The sequence below is a fragment of the Poecilia latipinna genome, unplaced genomic scaffold (assembly GCF_001443285.1).
Source record: "Poecilia latipinna isolate Pla-1442-1.1 unplaced genomic scaffold, P_latipinna-1.0 Scaffold408, whole genome shotgun sequence".
NCBI classification, from domain to species: domain Eukaryota; kingdom Metazoa; phylum Chordata; class Actinopteri; order Cyprinodontiformes; family Poeciliidae; genus Poecilia; species Poecilia latipinna.
In genome coordinates, this window is record NW_015113024.1 from 407,226 (window position 1) to 433,715 (window position 26,490).

General features: G+C 41.2%; 1 protein-coding gene across 4 annotated transcripts in view; it reads right to left on the bottom strand.

The window, feature by feature from the left end:
- The window catches only part of satb2 (SATB homeobox 2), a 74,159-nt gene that overhangs the window by 13,463 nt on the left and 34,206 nt on the right, over positions 1 to 26,490 (bottom strand). For 2 of the 4 annotated variants that reach the window (XM_015037519.1, XM_015037517.1), the window contains exons 4-12: positions 19,516 to 19,642; positions 17,609 to 17,732; positions 17,086 to 17,188; positions 16,027 to 16,077; positions 15,351 to 15,934; positions 10,392 to 10,604; positions 10,183 to 10,269; positions 8,540 to 8,692; positions 5,826 to 6,020 (exon numbers count right to left, since the gene is read on the bottom strand). In XM_015037519.1, the coding sequence (XP_014893005.1) occupies positions 5,826 to 6,020; positions 8,540 to 8,692; positions 10,183 to 10,269; positions 10,392 to 10,604; positions 15,351 to 15,934; positions 16,027 to 16,077; positions 17,086 to 17,188; positions 17,609 to 17,732; positions 19,516 to 19,642 (1,637 nt within the window). Of the gene's footprint in view, positions 1 to 5,825; positions 6,021 to 8,539; positions 8,693 to 10,182; positions 10,270 to 10,391; positions 10,605 to 15,350; positions 15,935 to 16,026; positions 16,081 to 17,085; positions 17,189 to 17,608; positions 17,733 to 19,515; positions 19,643 to 26,490 lie in introns of all 4 variants that reach the window. The other 2 variants (XM_015037518.1, XM_015037516.1) reach the window with 1 other exon arrangement.

The window sequence follows — 26,490 nt, forward strand, 5'->3', positions numbered from 1 at the left end:
ATAAAACTAAGCAGTAATGAAACACCCAAACCAAAGCGACGTAGCGTCAACCCTTCAGCGGCTCGTTCTCAGTCAGTGAAGTTAAAAGGTTTTTAGGTTTTTCTGTGAGCTACGGGAAGTCAACAGGGTCATAATCTGTACTTTACAACGCCTGATGGTCATTCATGAATGTTGTCAAATATCCTACCTGGTGTTCAATAAGTTCCAGTTGGAGTTTAAGCCCTGTAATAATAAGTCAAAAGGTAATGTTTAACATTGTTTTTGTTGGGTTTTTTTGCATTTTCACATCGGGAAGGTTTCTTTTGTTTCACTTATGAATCTGTTAGTGTTGATGTTCTGAACTCTATCAATGCACAATTTGCTATAAATATAAATCAAAGAGAAAAACACTCACTTCAATCAGAATTCATTTGAATTTGCTTTCCTATAAAGTTGTGTCCATTGATTATAATAACACATAGATTTATTTTCTGCAATTGTAATTTGCAGGAACCAGGAGTTTTTTCTTTTTCTTTTTTTATTTCTATAAGTCGAACGGTTCCAGGAAAGAGACCAACATGTTCCAGCAGCATAAGAATATAGCCCACTGTATAAACTCACACAATATTAAAGGCCTTTTTTTTATCAGAACATCTTATCTACATATCTACATATAGGAATGAGATTTAATTCACAGCCTCCACCCAGCTAAAGTCCATCACCAGTGCTGTGGCCACAATAAACTGCAATGAGCTGACGTTTTAATAGCTTTGTTAATCATCTGTCATGTAAAATCATCAGAGATTTACAGAGAAACATAACAAGTGTGCATTGTGGTCATAGTTCAGCTCAGCTAAACAGTAACACTGAAGTGAAGCATCCGCTTGTTTGAGTTGAAGACCTTCAACATGGCTGCCGCTAGTCCTGTTGGTTTAACCACTTTGTTTCTTCCCGTCTGATGTAGTCGTGCTTTCATGCAATATGTTTCCAATTCACATGCTTCCCGACGTTTAGTTTCATACTTTAGCTTTTTTTTTTTTAAATGAGATTTAATACTTTTGCTGTTTGTTAACCTGGATGTGGGGTTTATGAGGAAAACTGTTAATATGTTGTGTGATCTAATTATAATTATATACATATTTTTTCTTAGGGCGGCACATTAAAATCGTCATTTCATGTACACGATCTGCGGTCTTACATCACAATGAACAGCGGGGAAAAACTTCAGCAACAAAACTATTTATTTACCCAAAATAAAGCACATGAAGCTGTTTAGCTTGTGAAATCTGTGCAGTAGATTTGTTTGTTACAATGGATCATTTTTCTTGTCACTCAATTAGCCTGTTTAGCTTAGCGCAGCTTAACTGTATACAACTCTGTCTTTAGCACCGCTATGCTAAGTCTATTCAACTTACTTATCTGCTTAAAGTCAAAATTATTGAAACCTTATAGTCTACAAATTACAAACAACTGTTTCATTTTCCCATTTTCCACTTCATGAAAGTTTTTTGGTGCAGTAATCTGAGGCTGTTTTTATCATTATTATTATTAAACACCCTGTACATCGACCTGCTGAAGAGACAAGAGATGAATATTAGTCACTTGGCTCCAATATGACGTATTTAAATGAAAATGTTCATTAATATGTAATGTCCTAAAAAAAGATATGATATGAACAAACTGACAGCTTGGGTAGTGGTGAGCAGACAGGGTGGCTATCCAGGGCCCCGCCCCCCACCAGCAACCCCTGTGGTCATGCCCCCCCCCCTTTTTTTAATTGTATGAAGTCAGCATATTTCTAAAATAACTTTTGAGTAATTATGGAAATGTATGCAGGAAATCCCTCGTCTTCTGAAGCACACCTTCCCACTGAAGTGAGACTCATAGATGCTGCCTTTTCTTTTTCTAGTCTGTTACTTCTGAGTTTCTCTTCCACAACAAGAGGTCACGCACATAAACAGCAGCGCAACTGGAGTAAAGAAATAAAAATAAATGGAGCAAAAATCAAAAGAGAAATTATTTATGAGGGCAGACTTTACCACACTGGCAGCGGGACGAACATTGCTGCTGTGAGGGCTGTGGAGGCGGTTTCTGGAGAATCGTGATGGCGCACCGACACGCAGCACCTGCAGACCTGACACACACACTCTGGCAGGCAGTGATTCCTCAAAGCCCCCCGACGCACAGGACCGTCTCACACCGAACACCTGGGTCTGTTCAGACACACACTTCAGCGGTGCGGAGCTTCACCTCAGAGTCGCAGCGGCGCTTTAATTTTTTATGTGGATCTGCCTCGGCGCAGAACACCGGAACCACCCAGGATCAGTACCAGGCTGTGTGAAACATGGGGCCAATGTGGGGCCCGCAGTGGAACACACACCCACCCACACACAGATCTCATTCCTCATTAATTCATGGCAAGAGCGTCACTTTGGACTTTGAACCACAGAAGAGGTAGAGGACGGTACAGCAATGCTGAGCGTCTGGATCAGAAGATGTGATGTTTGAGCATCTGCCTGTTTTTGGTTTGTAGTTTGTGGTCGAGACGATGCGATACTAACATCTGTACCAGTTTTGATACTGAAAGAAATTCTAGATCTATCGTAACAACATGCCTGATCCACAAGGGCACATCTATTCAGTCTGATTCTGTGCTTTGTGTCATACTTTATTATTTATTTTACATTATATGCAGAATTTTTCATTTCACTTCCTGAAGCATTTGAAAGAAGACTTGTCGCTGTATAACTTTTACATTGTTTTTATCATTTGTCGTTTCTTTATTATTTATTTTAAATTGGATGCTATCCTCCTAATTTAATACTTTGTGGTTTTACTATGTGAGGCACTGCCTTGCTGCTGAAATGTGCTGCATAAATAAACACTGATTGATTGATTGATTGATCGACTGAGCTGACTGAACAAATCAAAGTTGTGTAGTTTTTCCATGTTTGACCAAGCTTGTGAAGCTGTTGGTGTAGTTCGTTGTGCTGTCCTGGTGCACAGTTATCAAATAAATTAGAAATTCACTACATTAATGTCTGTGTTTAAAAAAGAAATGCTTTAAGTCAATTCACTGTTTTTCCGAATCATACCGATATCAGCCGATACTAAACCTCAGATATCGGTATCGTATCAGAAGTGTAAAAAGTGAACCGGTGCATGTGGAATAACGATCTACTGGAGATCGGATGGATTCATGAGTTAAACACATATAAAGCTGGACTCAGGCTAACCAACAACCTTTCCATCTATACTGAGATCCATGACAAAGGAAGTGACACGTCTTTCTGTTGGACGCGGCTCTGTGGTGGTTTGACTTTTTTGAGACTTGGGAGGGAGAAAGGAGGGAATCTGATTAAGTCCTGACGATTTTTGTTTGTTTGTTTTTGTCTTTTTTTTGTCAGGATGGAGCGACTTGCCCAGACCTGTTTTTATCATCATCACAACACAATGACTGATCTCAGTGACGGTGGCTGGATACTGATCTCTTGCACAACAGTTTCTACAGACGTATAAAACAGATGGATGGAGCGAACGGCGCTGCAATCTGCATGATGAGACGCTTGACTTGAGACGCTGAAATCTTAAAATGTTGGTGTTTCATGGAGATACAAAGATATTCGTCCTGGTAGAACCGTCTTCATGAATAAGAAGTTCCTCTGTGTGACTTTCTAGAATCCTAGTCCTCTCTTTCTTGCAGCATGTTTGCTAAGGAACATATTTCTTCCAGTTTTAGCATTTTATAAAAGTTTTAGTCTATTGCAGGACTCATTATTTCCAGGTTTTGTTGTAGATATGAGGTTATGTTTGGGATCACTGTTCTGTTTGTGATGCTATTTGCTTTTTAGCTTCTTTTTTTTTTTACATTGACTCTGGACAAGTTTGGCTTCAAGAACATTTTGTGATTGACTCAATGGATGTAGGCCCACATCAACACCCCTCAACCACCATGCTTGATGCTTATGCAGCTATTCTACAGGTAGAGTTGGGTTTGAGAAAACTGGCAGCTGCCTTGAATGTTTTCTACTTGTGATGGATATGATGGAAATATATATAAGATAAAAAAAAAATTGTCTGTAAATCTGTTCTACCCAAGACTGGTCAAGTGGCATTTTAAGCTTCACCTAGTTCAAATTCTTAAATAAAAATCTCCTATAAAGCATCTTTTACAGTACATTTATTAATCAGTTAATCCTAAAGATAAACAGCTGGACACTTATTAATGTCCAGGCTGAGCTTTTTACATGTTGATGTTAGAAGGATATTTTTAGCTGCAGATTGTTTCTTTGCATCAAATGATCACTAAAGGAATGTTATTTCTGCATTTAATTCAATAAAATGTCTAGTTATTTGTTGATTTGCATTTTCTTATGCATTTCAAATGTACAAAAATAAATGAAAAATCCGCAATTTTCTTGATCCGATTACTCGTCAGAATAACCGATAAATGAATCACTTGCTAAAATCGTTAGACGCAGTCCTAAAACAAAGTTGTATATGAAGAAAACACATTTTAAAGAAGAAAGCGAAAGAACAAGAGTAACTTCTAATAATTTTTACACGTTCAAAGGAGTGGGGAGAAGAATAAACTTAGAATAAACTTATTTTTAACTCCACCCTTTTTGCAGCAGCAGAATCATCCAGTCAGTTACTGCTCCGGCTATGTGGCTTCATTCACTCCCTTCACGCTACGTTCAGAGCTGATTTCAAATTCATCCATGCAGGTTGGTGTTAAAATGTCTTGGCTGGTCTGTTTGCTGAGGATGAGGAGGGTCTTCGGTGGGAGAAAGTGAGTGATCTCCATGTTGTGTGTGAGTGGGAGGGTCGCAGCAACGAACGAGGCTGACATGTTAGCATGCATCCTGCATCGATCCCCCCTAACCCCCGCCCTCCTCATAAACTAATGGGGCATTTCCTCTGATGCCACACCACCCAGCAACACTGTTTATTCTTGGCTCCAGAGGGGCACGCAAGGACACACAAACACATGTGCATGAGATCAAACGGCCCCCATGCAGAATAAATATGAGGGTAATAATGACAAATGAGCTGCGTGACGGTGGACACATCCAGAGGAAAAAAAAATAAAATCCAAAGGAGGCGCTGAAGAGAGACATGGAGGAAAAACAAGATGGCAGCAAAGTTACAGTGAACTAAAACTAATGAGATAAGAAAGAAATCCTGACATTGAGATTTTGTGTGTTAACTCACAAAATCAAAAATCTTTATTCATGGGGAAAACCTATAACTGACTGGAACTACATCCTAAAACATTCTGAAATCATAGAGATACTAAACTAATGTGATTTTTTTCCCCTCCACATAAGCAGTTTAAGCAGTTCCTCCTCATGGTACTCCGCAAAAAAAACAACAAAAAAAAAACAGTAAAAGTTGTTATAAGACAGTCAGCTGGTTGTTCAACAATAAAGTTCATTTTTTATCTTCTGCGTAATATTCAATAACCAATCGGTGAATAAATAATCCCAATACTTTGGTTACTCTTTTGGTGCAGAATTCAAAAAGGTCAAATTATGAAATAAACTAAAACTACTGCTATGACTAATACAAACTAAACTGAACTAAACTAAACTAAACTAAACAAGCAAACACTTTAAAAACTAACTGAATTAGACAAAAAAAAAAGTCAGAATGAAATAAAACTGGAAAACCCAAAACCATTACAACCCTGGTTTCTCTTCCAGTCCAGTCGGTATAAATGGGTGTTTCGTCTCAGAACCACTCAGAGTTCAAGAGGTTCAACCAATCAGAAATGAATATTCCAGCGTTTGCTGCCTGATCCGGAGCCAACCAGCCTGTCCATCCACGCAGTGAGGAGAGCTTACCTGAGCGTCCTGCGGCAGGTGGAGGACGGTGTGCAGCCGTTCGCTGTGATGGTGTCGGGACTCCTCTTCATAGGCCAGGTCCCTGTCGGCCTGCGGCAGCGCCAGGAACCTCCGGATGGTGCACAGGTTGTCCCACAGGGTGCGGTTCTCGGGGCTGGGGTTTTCCTTCCATCGAAGCAGCTCACACAGCCAGCCCTGTGGAGGAGAGGGGCTTCTTTCAGACCTGCAGCGTTCACTTTCTTATCGCTTTCTGCTAAAAACCCCTCCACAGTTACTCCGGGCACTGAGAATAATCGCGATTAATCACACACCTACTGTGATTACATTTTTTTTTTAGTCGATTCCTCCTCTGAAGTTCTCTTGTTTTCCCCAACTAGCTCACAGTGACATGACAGCTTCCTGCCGCAGGGTAAGGGAACTATTACGGGCAACTTCACCGACCCTCACAAAAAAAGTACGAAGGAACGGTTTAAATTGAGCGGAAAAGTCGTGGATCTACGGGACGTTTAATGAGGAAGATGGAGAGGATTGAATTATGTCTGCTAGACTGCTCCGGTTTGTGCCGCCAGCTGCTGTGTTCAGCCAGCCTCCTCGGGCAGCATGTGCCGCTAATAGCCTGATCATCTCCGTCCTCGTGGCCAGCTGCAGCAGATGGGTGCACCGAGCCGTGACCCTCCGCCACCCCCACGGACCCCCACAACCCCGACCTGGGGGACGGAGCACACCACCGACACACAGAAGAGACTCATGACCTGCATGCACCCACACACACACACACACACACACACACACGCACACACGCATCTGGACGGCCGTCTCTGAGCCAGACGCTGCTGCTGCTCACTCTGCAGATCCTGAGCTCTTTCACATTCTATCAGGTTATAACCTCAAACTTTCATGTATTTAATAAGGATCATATGAGGCAGACCAACACAAAGCAGTGCACAATTGAGAAGGAAAGGAATATGATAAGTTTTTAACATTCTTTTCAAATGAAAAGCCCAAAGATGTGTTGTTTTCAGCCCCACTTACTCTGTTGAACTTGAATCAAATCCGTCAGAAGTCAGCCAGGTAGTAGGAGTGCACCGATTTATCAGCTGGCCGATTTTCTTAATTTTGGGAAATTGGTGATCTGCCCATTTTTACACATGAAGCCGATCTTGTTCATCAATTTCTATTTATTTCTGCAAAGGTCTTTCAATCAACCACTATCCTCTTGTGCTCTGCTGTGACAGAGGTCTGACTGACAGACTGGCCCACCAGGTCATGTCTATATTTTTGGAGTTAACAATAATCACCCTCACTGTTGGCAACTCATCAACTTTCTTGCCATGTTTAGCAACGTTTCAGATAAAAAATAAATTGGTATTGGCCAAAATCAGAATTGGCAGCTCAGGACTTTTAATATCCTGGTGGATCAGTCAGAAACATGCAACTGGTGAATCTTTACTAAGTAGTAAATAAAGTCGACTTGTGTCTAATGCAGCTGTTCAGTTTCAGTGTCATGGACACCAAGGGAAGGTCAAAGTTCAGACTCAAATTTGGAGGATGACTGAGGTGTGACTGAATAAAAATGATTGGTTTGTAAAGTTCATCGACGTTTTCCGTTCAGTCAGGCAAAAAGGTAGCACTTTATTTGAAGGGGGTTGAATAAGACTGTCATGACACTGTCATGAACATGAATAAGCCTTCATGAATATTTATGACTGTTGTCATAAAGCGTCATTCGGTAAATTATGACACTTTTAATACAAAGTTGACATTATTCAAAATGTCTTTGTTATGACAACTTGACATTAACCAATAAATCATTACTGTTTAAACTTTACCTTTAATAACATAAAGTTACCTAATTTTTAAAGTGCAATCAGTAATACTTTTATAACAAATTTATATCAGTAATGATTTCTTGGTTAATGTCAAGTTGTCATAACAAAGACATTTTGAATAATGTCAACTTTGTATTAAAAGTGTCATAATTTACCGAATGACACTTTATGACAACAGTCATAAATATTCATGAAGACTTATTCATGTTCATGACAGGTGTTATGACATGTTTATGACAGTTTTATTCACCCCCTTCAATTAAAGTGTTACCGGCAAAACTTTTAGTCCTTACATGTGAAAAACACTTTTTTTGTCTGTTTCATGAAATTGCAATGAAATGTGAAAGTTTCGGATTGCAAGGTCACACAGCATGGATAAGGAAGCTTTCAGAAATGTCAGGCATCAACAAAAAACCTCCAATAATCTACTCCTCAAAAACTAACATTACATAATTAAATACACATATCTCCTTTTTATTTTCTCCACACAAGAGTGTCTTCATGTTAGCTAGTTTTAGATTGACTCCCAGCATTGTTCTGCTGCAGAGAACAGATGCAGTAACTCGGCCTCCTGTGTACTAAAGCTGCACAGAGCGTGGAGGCATTTTCCCACTTTCAGCAACACAAACTCCATCCTCCAGTGAGAGTTTAAAGTATTAGAAAGGTCGACATCTAAAACTGCAAACATGCCCACAGGCTGCAGCCACAGGTAAAGCTCTACAGTCCATCTCATCACAGCACTGGATCTTTTCTGTCCCACCTGTTGCTTTAGGAGCTTTTCAAAGCAGTTTTCTCCAAGTGGATTTTTTGGGACTCATTTATATCTTCTGGACTCTGATACAGACAGAACACCCCAGTCCGTCGGAGCCTCCTCTCCCGGCTCACCTGGCTCTTGTTGGCGGCCACCTTGGCAAACAAAGCCTGGGACACTTTGGCTCTCTTCATCTCCTGCTGGATCTCGTCGTAGATGCCCGACGTGATGTTGACCAGCGACTCCAGCTTCAGAGGCAGGTCTGGGCCCGGGCCGGACGGCTTCGGCTGGGGGGGAGAGAAGAACAGTGCAGGGTCACAAAGTGATGGAGGTTCAACTTAGAAAGCCTCCGTTGTCACAGAATGATCTGTTAAAGGATGCAAGTGTTGAAACACCCTGTTTGTTACCATTAGAAAGAGCGCCACCTGTGTAGCCCTTAAAGCAACAGTATGTAACTTCTATGAACAATATCTTTATTCCATATCTATTAATAATCTCACCATGTTGTGACTTTATGGTATGAGACAAATAATCTGAATAGATCAATCTGCTCCACCTCCTCCCTGAGTTTCTATTGCCATCTGAAACAATGAACCACTCCCGATCAAAAACAACAAATAAGAGCCAGGAGGAGGGGCTTAGTGCTGTCAATCAATCTCATGTGCTCACAAAGTGTTGATGGCAGAGAAACAACTCAGTACTACAGGAAAACCGTTTGTCCGTTGTCATCAACTGCTACGCTAACTAGCCATAGCTTTCACACCAGGCTGGGCTAACTGCAGCGTAGCCGAGAACGAGGAGGGGGAGGACATGATTTATTTTACAGCCAATGTAAAATAATTAAAAAAGAAACTGAAACTGACAAAAACAATAGGCTAGACTTTCAAACCTTCTTTCCAATGGTTCAAGTTGAATTAGGAATTCTGGATAATAATAAACCTGGTTCACTCAGAACACAAAGCATAGAATTAGACTGAATAGATCTGCTCTTATGGATCTGTTACATCGTCACGGATACCCAATCTAGATTTTTTTCAATATCAGATATCAATATCGAATCAGTGCAATCTCCAATGGTTACGACAACATTAATACGCGCTGTCCTGTTTAGATAAAATCAATCAACCAATCAATCAATAGGTAGGAATAAAAACGATGCTATTCAGGGAGAACAGAAATAAGACACTGTGGGAGTTGTTGCTCTTCATCACCTGACGCCCATTTCCTCTCTGAAGCCACTCTGAGATTTCTCTGCAGAGTGAAACCATGGGAGGGGAAGGCTATCAGCTGACGATCGAGGCGAGCCGCTCTCAGCAGACGCGCCGCGTTCTCTGCACATCTGCGGCACACGTCTCCACATGACCCGTGTTTACAGATCCAAGTCATTAAGAACCCCCTCTTTTGTCTCTTTGGGCTGTTTCTGTTCGAGCCGACGTGGGCTGGCTCTCCCAGAGCTTGTATACACGGCGTTTGAAGTCATCCGCGAGACGTGCACGGACCAGCTCGCTTACATTCCCTCAGTGTAAACCATGCTAAGATAATTTTACATAGCCATAATAAGAACAGGGTAACATATTCATGGCTGCGGCCATGAATAGGCATATGCCCTGACATCAGAGGCGGCGCCTTATCACCGCCGCTGCCAAGCTGCTGGGTGAACTTGGAAGCATGCTGAATGCCGCTTTATTGTTTACAGCGAGCTCCTCTGGAGGCTTTTAAGGCTGCTTGGGGTCGGAGTTCTGGGCAGCAGTCAGATTAAAGATGGCAGATAACTCACAGAGTTGGAGATCTTCGTCTTGTTCTTCCAGATGGAGGCCCAGGTGTCCGGGGCTATTGGGTCGTCCAGGCTCCTCTCCCACACTTTCTATGCACAAACACACATAGAGGCCCAGTTCAACGTTTGCATCACTTCGAATGTAAAAGAAAAAAAAAAAGAGAAAGAAATCTCTGTTTTCGTGTTTGTTGAGGTCGGAGGAGACTTCTAACCTGCGTGAGGCGCTGGGCTCCGGGGTTGGTGGAGTTGGAGGAGGGCAGCCCCACCGAGGGGTTCATGGTGCGCTCCCTCTCCTCCTGGTAGATGCGGTCTCTCTCGCTCTCCGGCAGGTTCAGGAAGTTCTGCATGGCCTTCAGGTTGACCAGCAGGGACTGGGACGCCGTGCGGGGGTCCTCCTCCTTCCTCAGGATCTCCGACAGCAAGCCCTGACCAACACAACCCAAACACATCGCCACTGTCACCCACTGCCCACCTTCAGAGTATTTAAAGGGACAGTTCAGGGCTTCAGTACTGAGGGGAAAAGACCAGGAGGACTTGGAGTGTCTTAAAGACGATTTGTTTTCCAGCCACATAACGCTGTTTTATAGCACAATGAGTTGTAATCAACTTGTTGATTTAATGCCTTAAAAGTGGGCCTCTGTGTATTTAAAAGCCCCTGCTCTTTCTGAAACTGTGCCTCTAGGTAGACATTACAACATCACTCCTCTATTACAACAACGTTTTTGTATATTAAAGTAGTCTGTGTAATTAATTCCATCAGGTGCTTGCTAATTGCCGCTGGCTAGTCTGCAGGAGCTGAATCAGTTCTAAGGAGCAGCTGTGTCTCAAAGGCGGCGCTCGGTCCCATCAGGTGTTTTCCACAGCTGGATGGTTGTCATGGGAGATTTAAGGATTTCTCAAACATGCATGAAAGAATCAAGTCAAAACTCCGGATGTTAGGTTATAACATAATAATGTGATGGAAAGTTTGAAAAAAAAAGTTGATTTCACATGATACTGCCCCTTTGAAACTCAACCATCTGCAAAGGTCACAGTGATTTATGTGAACACTAATCTGTGAGCCTTTAACCTGTGGTCACGTTTGCACACAGGCTGATGACCTTTTTGTTTAAAATGTTCTGAAAACAGAAAAAGGAAAACTTCTTCTGTCCGAAAATTGAATGGAAAAGTAGCCAGGTAATAATCGGTAACGATTTAATGTTTTTTTTTTGTTTTGTTTTTTTTACATCCAAAAGGTATTTTGGCTGCTAACTGTTTATATTTTCCTCACTCTGTGCGTTTCACACAGGAAGATGATTGACGATGCACCGCCTCCAATCTCCAAAAGCCAAACCAATTAGCATCAGCTCCTCTTAATGTAACCCAATGCAAATGATCGCAAAAACTGCTAAGCGTTTGAGTTGTTTGGAACTTTGAAGTGGGCCTGAAACAAACTAAAACCAATAAATGCATGCTAAGTGAAGTGACACATACCACCCGCTTATGAGCTTTAAAAAAACTGAACTGTGTCTTTCATATTTTATGAAACGTTTGACTTAGTTGCTTTCGCTTCCCCACTGTTCAGCAATGTGTGAAACAAAAGCAGTCTTTGGTTTGGATGAGCTATTGACTAGACAAACCAATCGCTGTGTGTTTGATATTTTTGTGTTAGAACTCATCAAACCCCGCTCCGTTCTCAGAATGGCACACACTCGTTTGTGTCCATTTGATGAATTTAGGTTTTTCCAGATATGTGGCCAGGCATTAGGAGCCAAACTTCTTGTCTTTGTTCTCATCTCCCCCAAAGAGACTTGGGGCCAGACATCTTGCAGTTTTCCTTGGAGCAACTTTGCAAACCTCCATTATTATTATTACACATGCACCAATCAGGTTTTCACTGGTCAAAGCAGATTTATGATTTGATTTAAGATCTGACTTGCTGCTTTTGGGTTGATGTAATTAGGATATTACAGAACATGCCCGTGTTAATGTTTTCACCGACTGGAAAAGTTGGAGTTTTTACACTGGGTTGCAGTTAATGAGTAATGGAGGAAAATCAGGACCGAATCCAGGGGATTTTGGTCAATTTGATGAATCCATTTTGATAGATTAATGCTGACCAAAAACATCTTAATTTGTACAGATTGTTCTCAACCACTATTTCAGTTCTAGGATTTATTTGTTTAAAACAAATATCACACAGTGTAATATTTTAAATGTCGTTCATTTGACTAGTTTTTCACTCCAACTCTTTAAAGTTAAAGTAAGTCATATTAGCTTTTATTATAAACACATTACTGATGTCGACTTACTTTCCTTTTGATCCATTTGATTATTTAGTCATTTTTTTACTTTTGTATTATTTTTATAAGTAGTAAGTATTTATGAGAAAATACTTTATTTTAATTGGTTGGATAGTAATTTAAGCAATGATCTTAATGTTCAACGAGTAGCAATTATTAGCATCTGATCCTGTTTTCAGCTAAAACTGCCTCCTGTTTCTAAATGAGAAGGAAACTCTAGATGCCAAACAACTGGCAACGTTAGGCCATACCTGCAGAGTGATCCATGTCATTCTAAACAAAGCATATTTATAAAATAACTTCTAGTAATATACTTGTGCTCATGAATGTCATATTGCCTTACCTAAAGGACTATCTTGGAAAACAGATAGCGTATCCTGAACGTAAGTGAGTGGGTGTGTAAGTAAATTACTGTGTAAATGCATAAGTCAGTTAATAAGTTAGTATAGTAAGCTAACTAAGCTAACACATACTGTGTATTAGTAGGCCGGTCAGGATAACAAATTTTGCTGGACGATAAATTGTCCCAGAAATTATTGCGATAAACAATAATATTGTTGTTTTGAGACTATTTTCAAGTGATATAATAGTAATGGTATAAAAATACAAAGACACATTCTTAAAGTTCAATCAACTTTAAGAATTAAATAATAGACACTCCAATGAGCGTCTAATATTTAACGCTGGAACTAGAAGACATTTTAAATATCCAAAATAAATAAACAAAATCAGAAAAAATAAATAAATTAATTATAAAGTCTCTGTAAACAAAAGTGTCCTTCAAAAAAAAAAAAAAAAGAAGAAAGATCTAGTTGAGACCAAAACACCAGCCTGAAGAATTTTGTCATCCAGTTTTTGGTAGAAACAGAAAACAATAAATTATGCAAATACAAATTACTGAGCTTGCTTTTAAATATCATGCAATTAATTGATTAATTGATTCATTGTGACAGGCCTGTGTATTAGCAATGAGCAAAACCAATTCCTTGTTCAGTCTGGTGGAGAAACATAGCTTCCAGTGGGATTTCTCAGCTGGATCTAACAACAGAACAAAGTGGACATCTGCGCAGGAGTCTTCTCCTCAAAGATTTACTCAAAAAATAGATATTTAATTATTTGGGCTGAGAACATTTAACCTGCTGGACTCCAATAAAAAATGTTTTTTAATGAATAAATGTTGCCATTGGTTATCGTTGGCTTCTAAATTGTTGATCGCCATCATTTCTGATGAGATCATCGATGTTCCCTGAATACAGGGCAGGTATTAACACGATGCTCTAATCCGAATATGAAAAGCTAAAAGAGGGTAAACGTGTTGTTGATAGCGTGTGACCGGGTGACTTCACATGTAAGTGCGGCTCTATAAACAGACACAAAGCTGCCTCCCTCCATCACACCTGGCCTCCCTGAGCCTCCTCCTGTTACTCTGGCCTAATGGGGCGTGCTGTAACCAGCTCAGCGCAGCCTGAATGCATCAGGTGTTTGTGCTGCTGCGAACGCGGGGGAGCGGACCCAATGACCCGGGAAGCTGCTGCTAATCACAGGGACCACAGGACAGGAGAGAGGAGCCCTTCCATTATAGACGTTCTGATGCTTGGGATGAGCCACTGTGTGTCTTCAGCGGCTGAGAATGCAACAGTATGAAGCTACGGAGAGCATCACACACTGTAAAGCCTAATTAGTTCTCTTTACTTAAGAAAAATATATGCAAATTTGTTGCCTCCAAGTTCCCATTAGCTTCTATTAATTTAACTGATTGTGTAACATTAACTTGTGCAATTTTAGTGAGCGTGACTTCTATGTTTTCTGTCAAAATTTAATTTGAGCAAATAAAAGAAAATAAATAAAACCAAGACCCAGGAGCTGTTTCAGTCAAATAGTTTTCTTTTTAAATAAGTATTTTCAAGTAAAATAAAATTTTAAAAAAGTGCTGTCGCGCAGTCACGGTTTATTCACTTTTTCACTAGAAGCAGCTGTTAGCAAACACCTGGTGGGACTGTTGATCATCTGAACTCATCATAGGAGCTACTTCTTATTGCAAAGCTGGTAAAATGTCGTTAAATGTTACTAGAGGAGAGATGTTGTCATGACTTCCTGGAGGCGGAGCTTCAGAGAGAGCAAAGGTTCTTAAATGACAGAGGCTCAATTACAAGGCGTTAAATCAAGTCAAATTTGGGTAACACTTTATTTGAAGGGGTGTGCATAAGACTGACATGACACTGTCATAAACATGACGGAACACCTGTCATAAACAAGAAGAAGTCTTTATGAATGTTTATGACAGTGGTCATGAAGTGTCATTTGGTAAATAATGACACTTTTAATGCAAAGTTGCTCTAAAAGTTGCATTGAAAGTCCATTAAAAGTGCCAACTTTGCATAATTTTGTAAATTATGATAATTTAATGCAAAGTTGGCATTTTTAATGGACTTTCAATGCAACTTTTAGAGCAACTTTGCATTAAAAGTGTCATTATTTACCGAATGACACTTCATGACAACTGTCATAAACATTCATAAAGACTCCTTCATGTTCATGACAGTGTCATGTCAATCTTATGCACACCCCTTCAAATAAAGTGTTACCCAAATTTCTTTTAAGTCACATGTAAAATATACAGCATTTTTATAACAACTGGAGGAAACATAGTTACTTGATTGTGCGACAAATTGTGCCTGGAAAACACATAACACTGCCCTTTAACTAACTTTTAAAACCATTTTACCTCAAAAACTTAAACTGAATGTTTTTGATTAAAGTTAACATTTTAATTCACCAACAGAGTGTTAACAAAACCTTGACTGAAGTCGGGTTATATTCACTCATCTTTTTCAGTGAAACACATGGTAACAGCCGACAGCGTAGCGCCCGATGCGCCAGACCTCATACCTGTGTGCGGTTGAAGGCCACCCTGGCGAACACGGCCTGGGACACGCTGGCCCTCTTCAGCTCATCCCTGACCTGCTGGTAGATTTCAGAGGACACCTCGGCGGCCGAAGGGTTGCTCCCGGGATGGTCGCCCGCTCCTTTGGAGGAACCCCGGGGGATGGGCGGGTGGTTGAGGAACTGCTGGTTGAGGCTCTGAGGGTGCTGATGGGCCAGCAGGCGGCTCACGGCCAGCTGCTGGTTGATGAGGTGGGCCATGGCGAGCTGTTGGCGAACCAGCTGCGGGGAGAGCTGTGGCGAGAGGAGCCCACCTGGCCCCAGCAGGGGCTGCAGCGCACCCGGCGGAGGCGGTGGAGGAGGAGGAGGCACCTGTCCTGTGCGGAGAGGGGGGCTGTGGTGGAGGGGGCCATGAGGTGATGGCTGCTGTTGGGGCGGAGGGGGCTGCTGGAGCGGCTGCGACGGGGCCTGAGGGTCCCCGGATCCGGCTTTGAGGAGGGGGCCGCCGGCACTCAGGTGGCTGAGCTGAGCCAGGTGGGGCGGGGGCCGCGGCCCCAGCACGCAGAAGTCCGACATGTTGTCCCTCTCAACTGGAGTCAGGAGAAGCAACGTTAAACAAGCACCAAAAAACAAACAAAAAAAACAAAAAAACAAAAGCGACCTCAGAGAGTTAAAGTCTTACTTTTAATGTCTGCGGCGTCGCGACCAGTCCACATCTTCTCCAGATAGTCTCCTGCTTAAAACAATGAGCAGAGAGTCAGTAGCTGCGTCGACACTGGAATTACAAAAATAAATTGAATTTAGAAAAATGTTTTGCCACTGGGATGAGGTGGTTGTTCAGAGTTCAGAGTAAATTTCAGAGTTGAGGAAAGGGCCTGCACAGGAACTGTTATAACATTCATGCTAACTGCTTGTATAAAATGCTAAACTTGTTTAAAAAAATTTATTTATATGAGCTACATAATGTGTTTGCTCTTGTTTTAAAATGACTGAACCTGGCTGACCAGCAATCAGTCCGTCTCAAAGCTTTGTTGACATATTTTCTAGAATTCTTAAATATTACATTATCGGACACAGGATCAAAGCTTTATGGAGACGGCAGATCGGAAATCTTTGTTAAAAGACTAATTTTTCATTTCATCAAAATTTGCATTTCATTTTTTCCTCATTCTCACTTCAGTTAATTTTGGGATATATTGTTAAAGAACCATGGTAAAAATAATAATCTCATGGAATATGAAAGCATTTCATTGCATGCTGTTGACATCCTCTTGCTTCGACATTTTAGGAGTATTTAAAATTATGGGTTGACATTTATCGCATCATTTATCATTTATCGTGATACATTTCTTATCATGATAAGAATTCCTATTTATTGTTGTCACAAGTTTCAGTTAATGATGTTAAAAAGAACTAAACTGTCTGAATTCACAGAATTGTTAGTTTTACTATTTTCTCCTCTGCTTGTTCAAGGAAATTACCAATAAATATTAATTAGTGAAACAAATCCCATTTCTTTATGTAACTGGGATCCTAACGAAGCATATTACAAACAAGTTTGTTTTTCAAGAGCTGTATTTGTGATTGCTGTGTTAGCTAAAACAAAACAAAAAAAATCAGTAATAAAGAGTTCCTATCATCACTTTTATAATCATCACAATATTACCACAAAATATTATGATAAAACGTAAAGTCCATGTCGCCCAACCCATACTTCAGACTGCGTGAGTGCTGGCCTTACCTTTGATTTTCTTGTACTTCTTGTACCAACGGCCAAACTCTTGACATTTGGCAGTGGAGACGTTGGCATAGTAAGAACTGTTCACTATGGAGGAAATCATGCTCTGAGGGAAGGAGAGAGGAAAAAGATAAATAATAACTAACAACATATGAAATGCTTTGACTCACGCAACACCCACATAGCATTTACACACACACACCCACACCCACACACACACACACACAATAGAAGCAGAGAAACATTAATCATGACTGGAAGCCACCCATGGAAAGCCGAGCCAGCACAGTGCAGAAGGGGAATCTCCAGCCACACACACATATGCTAGCAATTAATGCAGCCATCGACACCCCCACCAGAGATGGCGTTAAACACAACATGCAAACACATTGCACACATTATGGGAGCAGGGCCGGGTGCCACACTTGTAGCTGGCTGAGGAGACGGTGCTTGGCATGAAGCGGCTGCAGTAACCAGAACCCGGTCTCCTGGGAGGTTGGAGGTGGATTCCTCCTGAACGGCCTACCTGAGACAGAGGACACTCCTTGGCCAGAGTGCTTTGGTTCATTTCCTTCAGCAGCTCCTTCAGAGCGTTCCTGACAGTCGCGTGGTTCCACTGCTCACAGGGCAGATCTTCCAGCTTCGCAAAGCTGCAACAAATCAAAACCACACACACACACACACACACACACACATCAGTCATTACTATCCGTAGACACAAACGCATCAGTCACGCTAATCGTTTGGGACGTGTTTTACATCATTACACAGGGCGTGTTAGGAGAACCACTTCATCATAATTATTAAAAGTATTTAGAGGCAAACAAATGTAAGGCTGCTCCTTAAAGCAACATGTTCATGTCCCTAATCCCTTTATGCTGTAAAACTGATAGTTTTGACACTACAAGTTTGCTTAATTGAGCATTTTGAAATATTGGGAATATTGTAATATTTTAAATTGGCTCCATGTGTAACAGTGAGAGGAGTCTATATCATAAGAACTGTGGATGAGTCAGAACCACAAACTGTCTGCTTCAAAGAGGGAAGAACACCAGAGCAGATACACCAGATGTACACTCCAGTCCTGTAGGTGGCAGTAGTTCATTTGAAGATTGTTTGAGCACTGAGTGAGAAGAAAGTTTGGTAAACAGTGGTTGAGTCTCCTACAGAGCACACCTGACCTGCATACTGCATAAAACATTTTCCTCTTTTATTGTCATAAATATCCAAAACATATTGGATAACATATAAGAGTTTTGAGGGTGACAGTTAATTGGTTAAAGGGGCAGCATTATGTGTTTTCCAGCCACAAAGTGAGATTTTAGAGCACAACCAAGTAACTATGTTATCTTCAGTTGCTATAAGAATGATGTATATATCAAATAACAAAGAAAATTTGAGTTTGAAATTTAACACCTTGAAATTGGGCCTCTTTCTCTATAGGAAAGCTTTGCTCTGTCTGAAGCTCCGCCTTCAGGAAGGTATCACAACGTGGCTCATCTTTTAACCCTTTAACAACGTTTTTACCAGCGTTGCTCAGAGAAGTAGCGCACATAATCGACTCATCAGATGTTTGTTAATTGCTGCTGGCTAGTCTGAAGGAGCTGAGAGGGGGCGTCGTGGGAAAGAGCCGCTCTGTGAGGCAGAAGCTTGGAAACTGCAGCTCTGAAGAGGTTGTTAGGTTCACCTAGGGGTTTTGCACAGCTGGATGGTTGCCATGGAGATCAAAGAGTTTCTCGAACATGCATAAAAGAATCAAGGCAACACTCTGGCTATGTTTTTGAGGATTAAATAATATATTAACATGATATAAATGTAAAAAAAAAGTCAGACTTTAAACACAGTCTGAGTGCCCCCAAGTGGTCAAATAAATAATTAGCCAAAATGAGTCAGAAAGTAGGTCGTGCTACCATCAGTTGGAGTCAGAGGAGAGTTTAACCTTAGAGTTCCATCGTGAACTTCTCTCTTTCTACTGTCGTTTTGTTTTTGTTTTTTTGTTGTTTTTGTTTGGTTTTTTTAGCTATTTTATTTTCAGCTTTAAATAAATGAGTCAGACTCTGAAAAATAGTTGCACAGGAGCCCTGCCCTTGCTTTGGATACACACATAAACAAGCCTAGCTGGAATGTGCCACGACAATAGAAACAAATAAACCCTCTCATGTGGAGTTTATCAGTTCTTATCTGCTCATCAGGACTCTGCTTCATTTCTTCTCTGGAACCAGGACGTACCGAAGCACAGACCCCCCAGCCCCCGACCCCTTCAATCCCGGTGAACACCTGACGCAGACAGATAGCAGATAGTTCTCCATCAGGGCTTTAGCATCTGAAAACCACTACAGTCGCATCGGCAGCCCTGCAGACTAACAACCTGACCTCCAGCTGCGATCCTACAGACTTTTGAAACCAGAGCTGGTTGGAAGGAGGAAGTCTGACCTCTGCAGCTGAATGTGCAGCGTGACCATGTGATAGACCTCCATCAGCATGTCTGCCACGGTCGCTTCAGGTGCGTCTGTGAGGAAGTGGATGGGCAGAGGGTTCCACCGTCCCACCTTGATGATGCCTGGACACAAACAGAGAGGATCCATGCAAGTTTTAACATGTAGTCCTCATTTATTTGTTAAAAAAATCTTTTTAAAAAAAAGCACATATACTTGAGAGGCGCATTCCTTTATAATCTTTAGAAATCCTGTGATAACGTTAGAGTTTTTTTATTTCTGTGGTGAGACATTTAGAGAGTTTTGCTGGTGTGGATTTTTTTATTTTTATTTCAATTTTTCTCCAAGCTTGTGCATTGACGCGGATGACTTGACTCTATTGAAATTTCAGGAATAACGGAAATTTAATAGCCTGAAGTAGAGGAAAACAAAACAATAAAGAATAATTAGAAACAAGCACTTTGACTGTCTAGTTAATTAAAACCATCTGTCTGAGAAACGTTTCTCTCTCAAATATTACCACCCAGATTTTTTTTTTTTTTACAGAACTTTCATGCTAAATTGGGAAGAAAGCTTACAACACACACACACACACATAAAAATATTACACAAAGCTGCATTACACCAACGGGGTCTGTGGGCCCCTTAGTATTTTTGAAATCTCTGACCAACACCCCCATGTTCTCCCGATATGAAGCAAGAGCTGCAAGTGCCTGAACACAACCACAAAAACTGTCAGTCATGCCTAATATGCTGTGAGTGGAAACTGCTGAAAAACAAATGAAAAACATTTCTAAGCTCATCATGAGCAACAGCTGCTCCAGACTGTCAGCTTCTAATGCTGCTGACTGACAGGTGAGCAGAACCACCGATTTTCAGACTGATGCTCCTGCACCTTTCATTTATAAAAATATATACGCATATATTTTTTTTCTATAAAATAAATGAAAACTTTTCATTTACATAAAATATTCATATGAGATTACCAACAGTAGCCAGTTCACTCATTTAGTCCCCACTCCATGATGTTGGGTCAATGTGTAAAACTGAAACAAAAGCAGAGTGCAAAGATTTGCCAATCCTTTTCAACCTATACTCAATTGAATACACTAAACGATTAAATATTTTGTGTTAAAATGGGAACATTTTACTGATTTGTTTTCATTTTGATGCCTGCAGCAGGTTCCAAAAATGTTTGGACAGGGGAATGTTTACCACCATGTCCCTTCACTTTTCATTATGGTGCCGACGGCAGATAAACGGTTTTCCTTTAATGGTACATTGTCTCTCTGCGATTACCACATTGAGCAGTGAGTACATGAGGATGATTGACAGCGCTAAGTCCCCCCTTCTGGTTCTGATTGGCTGTTTTTGACTGAGTTGTGCATTTCTTCAGACGGTGATAGCAGTTCAGAGAGGAAACTGTCACAACATGGTGACAGTTTCAACAAATATGTAAAAAAAGCAAAACCTTTTCTTTTTAGTACTGATTACATACTGCAGCTTTAAAGGCAGACGCAGCCCAGAGACCTGTGGCGTCTCTGGAGGAGCTGCAGAGATCAGTTTGCCATAAGTCATATAGCAAGACTCATGGTATAGGGAGACAATTAAATGAGACTAATGTGAAAGACTTTGTGTGACGGAAAACTAACAGTTCACCCTGAAAACAACCCCTCCTCCCGTCTGACTCACTTCAGGTTGTTTACCTTGAAATCTTCTTCATGTGTTAGAACAGCGGTGGGTAACTCCAGGCCTGCAGGGCCGGTGTCCTGCAACTTTGGACCAGGGAGACATCAGGACAGCGGCACTCAAGGACCAGGATTGCCCAATCCTTTGTTAGAGTGGCCCACTTAAAGTCCAGAGCCAAACAACTGAACATTTAATGTTTCACGTTAAATCAGTGAAACATGTTTCTTGCCGAGTGTATTCCAGCTGAAGCAAACAGAAATTGGCCTTTTAAGAATTCAGTTTTTAATGTTTCAGTGATGATGAAGTTATAATTTTACTTTTGTAAAATGTATTTGTGCACTATAAATCTTAAAACACTCCAGCAATGCAAGTTCAGCTCAGCATTGAGAGTTGCTTCTAGAAAAAGTCACCAGATCTGAAGCAACCTTAGCAATAAATTCAGCATTATGGTTGTCTATCTGAAATTAAAAAGAGGGGAATATTATTTAGAGCAGCTATAGCGTGGCTTAAGGGCAGCAGTCCAATATTTGTGGTTGATGGGTAACTATAATACCAGTTCTTTATTTCTTTAAGCGCAAAAAATAATTACTAGTGACATTTTATGATTAAAGAGTGACCATAAAACACATTTTGTTTGCAAGAAACACAAAGAACATCAGAACCGTTACGCCTCAGACTCCCTTCAGCGTGAAGCACTTCTATGAAATGTTGTTGGAAACATACAACACTTTGCAAAAATATCCATGACCAACTTCCAACATATTTAGCCATCTCACAACCACAAATTTAAGTATATTTTAAGTATATTTTATGCCAGCATTAATAAGATATTCCTCATAATCCTCATTGTAACGATTGTTGTAGTAAAAAACCCCTCAAAATTCAAAATGAAGTCCATTCACCATTTCCCTCCAGTACACACAGACTCTCACACACACACACACACACACACGCGCACGCACGCATGCACGCACGCACGCACGCACGCACGCACACACACACACACAGGCTTCTTCATGGGACTGGCCGGAGCTGTGAAAACTAAACAAAGCTAATCGCATTACTATCCTCTAAATGAGATCCAGACGCGTCCAGAGAAGTCTCCCATCATCTCTCTTGTTCCTTATGCACCCCCCCCCCTCACCCCACACCCAGTCATCATCCACCCTCCTCCCTTGCATCACCCTTTGTGAGTTTCTTCCTCCTGTTTCCTCTGTTCTGTTCTCTGATGTCTTTTTGGTGTGTTTACTGCCCAGCTATATCTGTGTTTCCACTCGGTCGAGCTGTGTTCTTCATTAATTGGGCCATGCAGAGGGAGCATCGTTAAAACACCATGTACAGAATGGACCGTTCTCCCTCAGGGCCCAGAGGAACTCCTGAGGAACCTCAGACCACCATGGGAACAAGCAACCATGATCAGAACAAACTGTGTCGGAGCAATTGCAGTTCATGTAGGCTGATGGATGCAAAAAACCACTTAAGTATAGTAGGCACAGTTAGATTTACAGATAATTGTACTTTCTTAAAGGGGCAGTATTATGTATTTTCCAGCCACAGAGAGCCATTTTATAGGACAATAAAGTAACAATGTTTCATTCAGTTGTTATAAAAATGCTATATATATCAAATATGACTTAAAAGAAATTTGACTTTATAATTTAGCGCCCTGAAACTGTCCTCTGTCCTCTGTCTCTTTAAAACTTTCTGATTTACTGAAACGCCGCCTTCAGGAAGTCTGAGGAGGAGCTTCATCCTAGAAGGCGGGGCTAGGTCCATCCAGGCATTTGGCACAGCTGAATGGTTAGAGAACTTCTGAAACGTGCATGAATGAATTAAGTCAACACCCCAAGTAGGTTTTTAGATGAGGGAATAACATTATAACATGATGTAAGGCTCAAAAAAAGTCCATTTTAAATAATACTGCTCTAGCTGTGCCTAACTGGTCAATTTTACATGCCAAATTTAAAATGTTGGATTATTGTTGTATGTGCGTTTTTTTTTTTTCACTTCACACATTCAGACAGACTGTACTGCCTCCCTCCATGCAGCGTCTGCACATCCAAACATGAAGCTAATGCCAAGTTAGGTGGAAGCGAACGGGTGAATAAACAGACAAACAGGAACTCACAGAGGACACATGACAGCACACAGAGCAGTGGACACATAGCGACTCGCATGCAAACACACACACACACACACACACACACACACACACACACACACACACACACATACAGAGGATACATAGCCCCTGCTTGCTGTGTGATGCATTAATAATTGATCCATCATTCTTGGTCTGCCCCCATCAGTGGGCTGTGCTTCTTGTGCGCATTTAAAAGTAGGAATTATTGTTCTCATTTCCACATTAAAATTCCATCTCCCAGAGACGAGCTTTCATGTGGCCGACTGGTGGCTTGGCTCATGTCTGAGTGTGCCCATCTGTACAAACGCACACTCACGTCTCCGGCTCCTCTCATCAGCGCTCGCACGGGGCCTGCACGCATGGATGCATGCGCGCACACACACTCACGGGGAAGCGCGTGCGCGCACAGTAATCCCATTGTCCCGCACCACGGTGAGACTTAATGGTTGACGCAGCCGGCCTGAGCCGCTTGATTTAAAAACGGTTCCAGGTTCCGCCCCTGGCACGCTCTGAGGGAAACCCCCTGTGTCTGACTCATCCATGTCATCCACACTGACACTGTCAGGGTTTTTTTTTTTTTTTTTTTTTAGTTATCTTTTAAAAATGCTACCTAAGCAGACAATTCATCAAAAACACTTAAAATGTGAGGATTACTGAAGCAACATGTTCGGTTTAGAACTTTGATGTTAATTCAGCCGTTATTTAACTAATTAAAGATGATCTTTTGAACTGATATATTGTATTTACAAACCTTTAGATCCCAGAACAGGATAAAAAAAACGGACTTATTCCATATCTGCCCATAATTCTGCATTCATTTTAGCGGGCATTGAAAAACACTTGGTGCAACAAACACTGCAACAGGAAATGACTGGATGGAGGTACAATAAAAAGCACTTCACACCAAGGCAGTGCCAGAACCGCTGGTACACAGGAGCAAGACGACCAAAAGTTTCAGTTTTCTTTTCATAATCTAGGACAACAGAGGAGGTTGAGTGCTGGATGTATGGAAAACCAAAAGGGTCACATTTCTGATGACTGCTGCAACATCAGTCCAGTAGCCACAGCTGGTGACAGGCTAGTGAAGTGCAATCAAACCGGATGAAATGTTCACAAGTTTTGTAAATTTGAACAGAAAAATGTTTCTAGTGGTGCAGCTTTTAAAGAGTTTCCTCTCAGTGGGAAGGTCCTGGGTTTAAATCCTGACAGGTGCTGTCCTCTGTGAACGTTTGCATGTCTTCCCGGTATACATCCACAGTCATGTGTGTTACGTTACCAGGATATTCTAAGTTTACACAGATGATTGTTTGTCCTGTGAGTCTCTGTGCTGCTCCATGATAAACTGACCACCAGCATTAGAAAATAAAGACAGAGCATTTCAGCCTAAATAGCTTCAGGTTTTCTATACTAAAGTCGTTACGTTTGTTTTCAGTGATGAGGCCTGGAATGTGGGCGTAGTGATGGACTCAAACCTGAACCCTGAGAGTCACATAAAAACAGTTACAAAGTCGGCCTTCTGTCACTTTGAACTGCCTGGCTGCAAATAAGCTTGACTTGTTTTGATTACAGACCGATTTTTAAGGGCCTTCTGCTAAAAGAGTGTGGCTTCATGACAAGCCACCTGCTGTGGGAAGAAGGTCTTTGTCACCAACCAGTGGTGGCTGGTGACTGGGAGCATCAGTTTACTTTTAATAGACCGTTTACAAACTGTCCTCTCTGATCTGCTCCACACTCCAGCGAACAGCTGGATGCGCCTCTTTGACCCCTCCTGACCTGTGAGACGTGGCACCGTTAACTGTTCACTGATTGAAGCTGTAAAGTACAGGTCTGCTCTCATCCGCTCTATAAAAGCTTCCAAACCCTTATAATTGAAATAAACAATATCTTCCAGCTAATTACTGGGCTGAGCTAATTAAAGAAAGGCCGCGGTGCTTTAAATACACCGCTGGGACGCAAGAATGCAGGACACAATTCAAACAGGGAGAAAATAGCTAGGACTCTGTATAATTTTGGTCATAGACCGCATGGGGAAAAAATGTATAATTTAAGCCAAAAATTATTCATTTAGCATAAACGCTTGTTTGAAAAAAAAAAAAATGCATTCATTTGGAAGATGCTTGTGAGAGAGGTTTGCGTGAGGCTGTTTCACGCTGGCCGTGCGCGGACGCGTTCTTGTATTAGCTCTGGTCGTTTTTTTAAGGTGAATTCCGCTCCAGTCGGCTCAGTGATGTCTCCCTCAGCCTCGCCTTTGATGGGCCCGGCGTTGAGCACTGATGTGGCTCCTAGTTGTCAGCACATTGTCTACTGAGACAGACAGAGACCTCCGTTTGGCAACAGAACACTGAGGTTACAAGTGTGACTAACAGCGTTCGTCTGTAAACCTTCCCCTAACTGTGGAGCGGGCTGCTCAGGCCGCTAGCGTAGGGTAATGGCTGTCTGAGTGATTGTTTTGTGGCTGTTTACTGCAGCTCTGAAGTTTACAACCTGGAGCAGAAAAAGCTCAGAGCAAGATTTCTTTTTTTCTTTTTTTTTTAAATCAAGTTAAGGAGTAACTAAGTAACCGTTTTGCATTCGGGCAAACATCTGTAGTTATAAGACTGAGTTGAACCTCAGCACAGCAAACAGCTTCTGGTTGATATGCATCGAGAAATGAGGTGATTGGAAACTTAAAATTCTGATCCCGTACCGAAGTGCTACCAGGTTGTCCTGACAACCGTCATCACTGATAAAGGGTTAAAATGAAGTGCAGAGAAGTAAGAGACTATACTTCTAAAATTTATTTTGTTCATGTCAGGTTTTCCTTAACATTACTAAACAAAAAATTGCATAAACTCCCACAATAAAGGAGGAGTAGTGTACACATATAAAATGTAAATAACTCAAATTATGACACAACTAGAACAGAGAGTCTGGACAATTTACCAAAATATTTTTTCCCCACTAATCCAGATCTTTTCAAATTTTGCAAACTGCAGTCTATCTGAAAACGTTGTTCTTTCCATTCCATATTAAATCATATTTGTTCTGATGTTTTCATCCAGGGACGGACATTTTTTTTTTTTTTTTTTTTTTTTTTCAAAAAAGTTTCTTTTTGATAGTTTTACATTCCAAAAAAATATAATAAAAACTGTATTTCCGAAT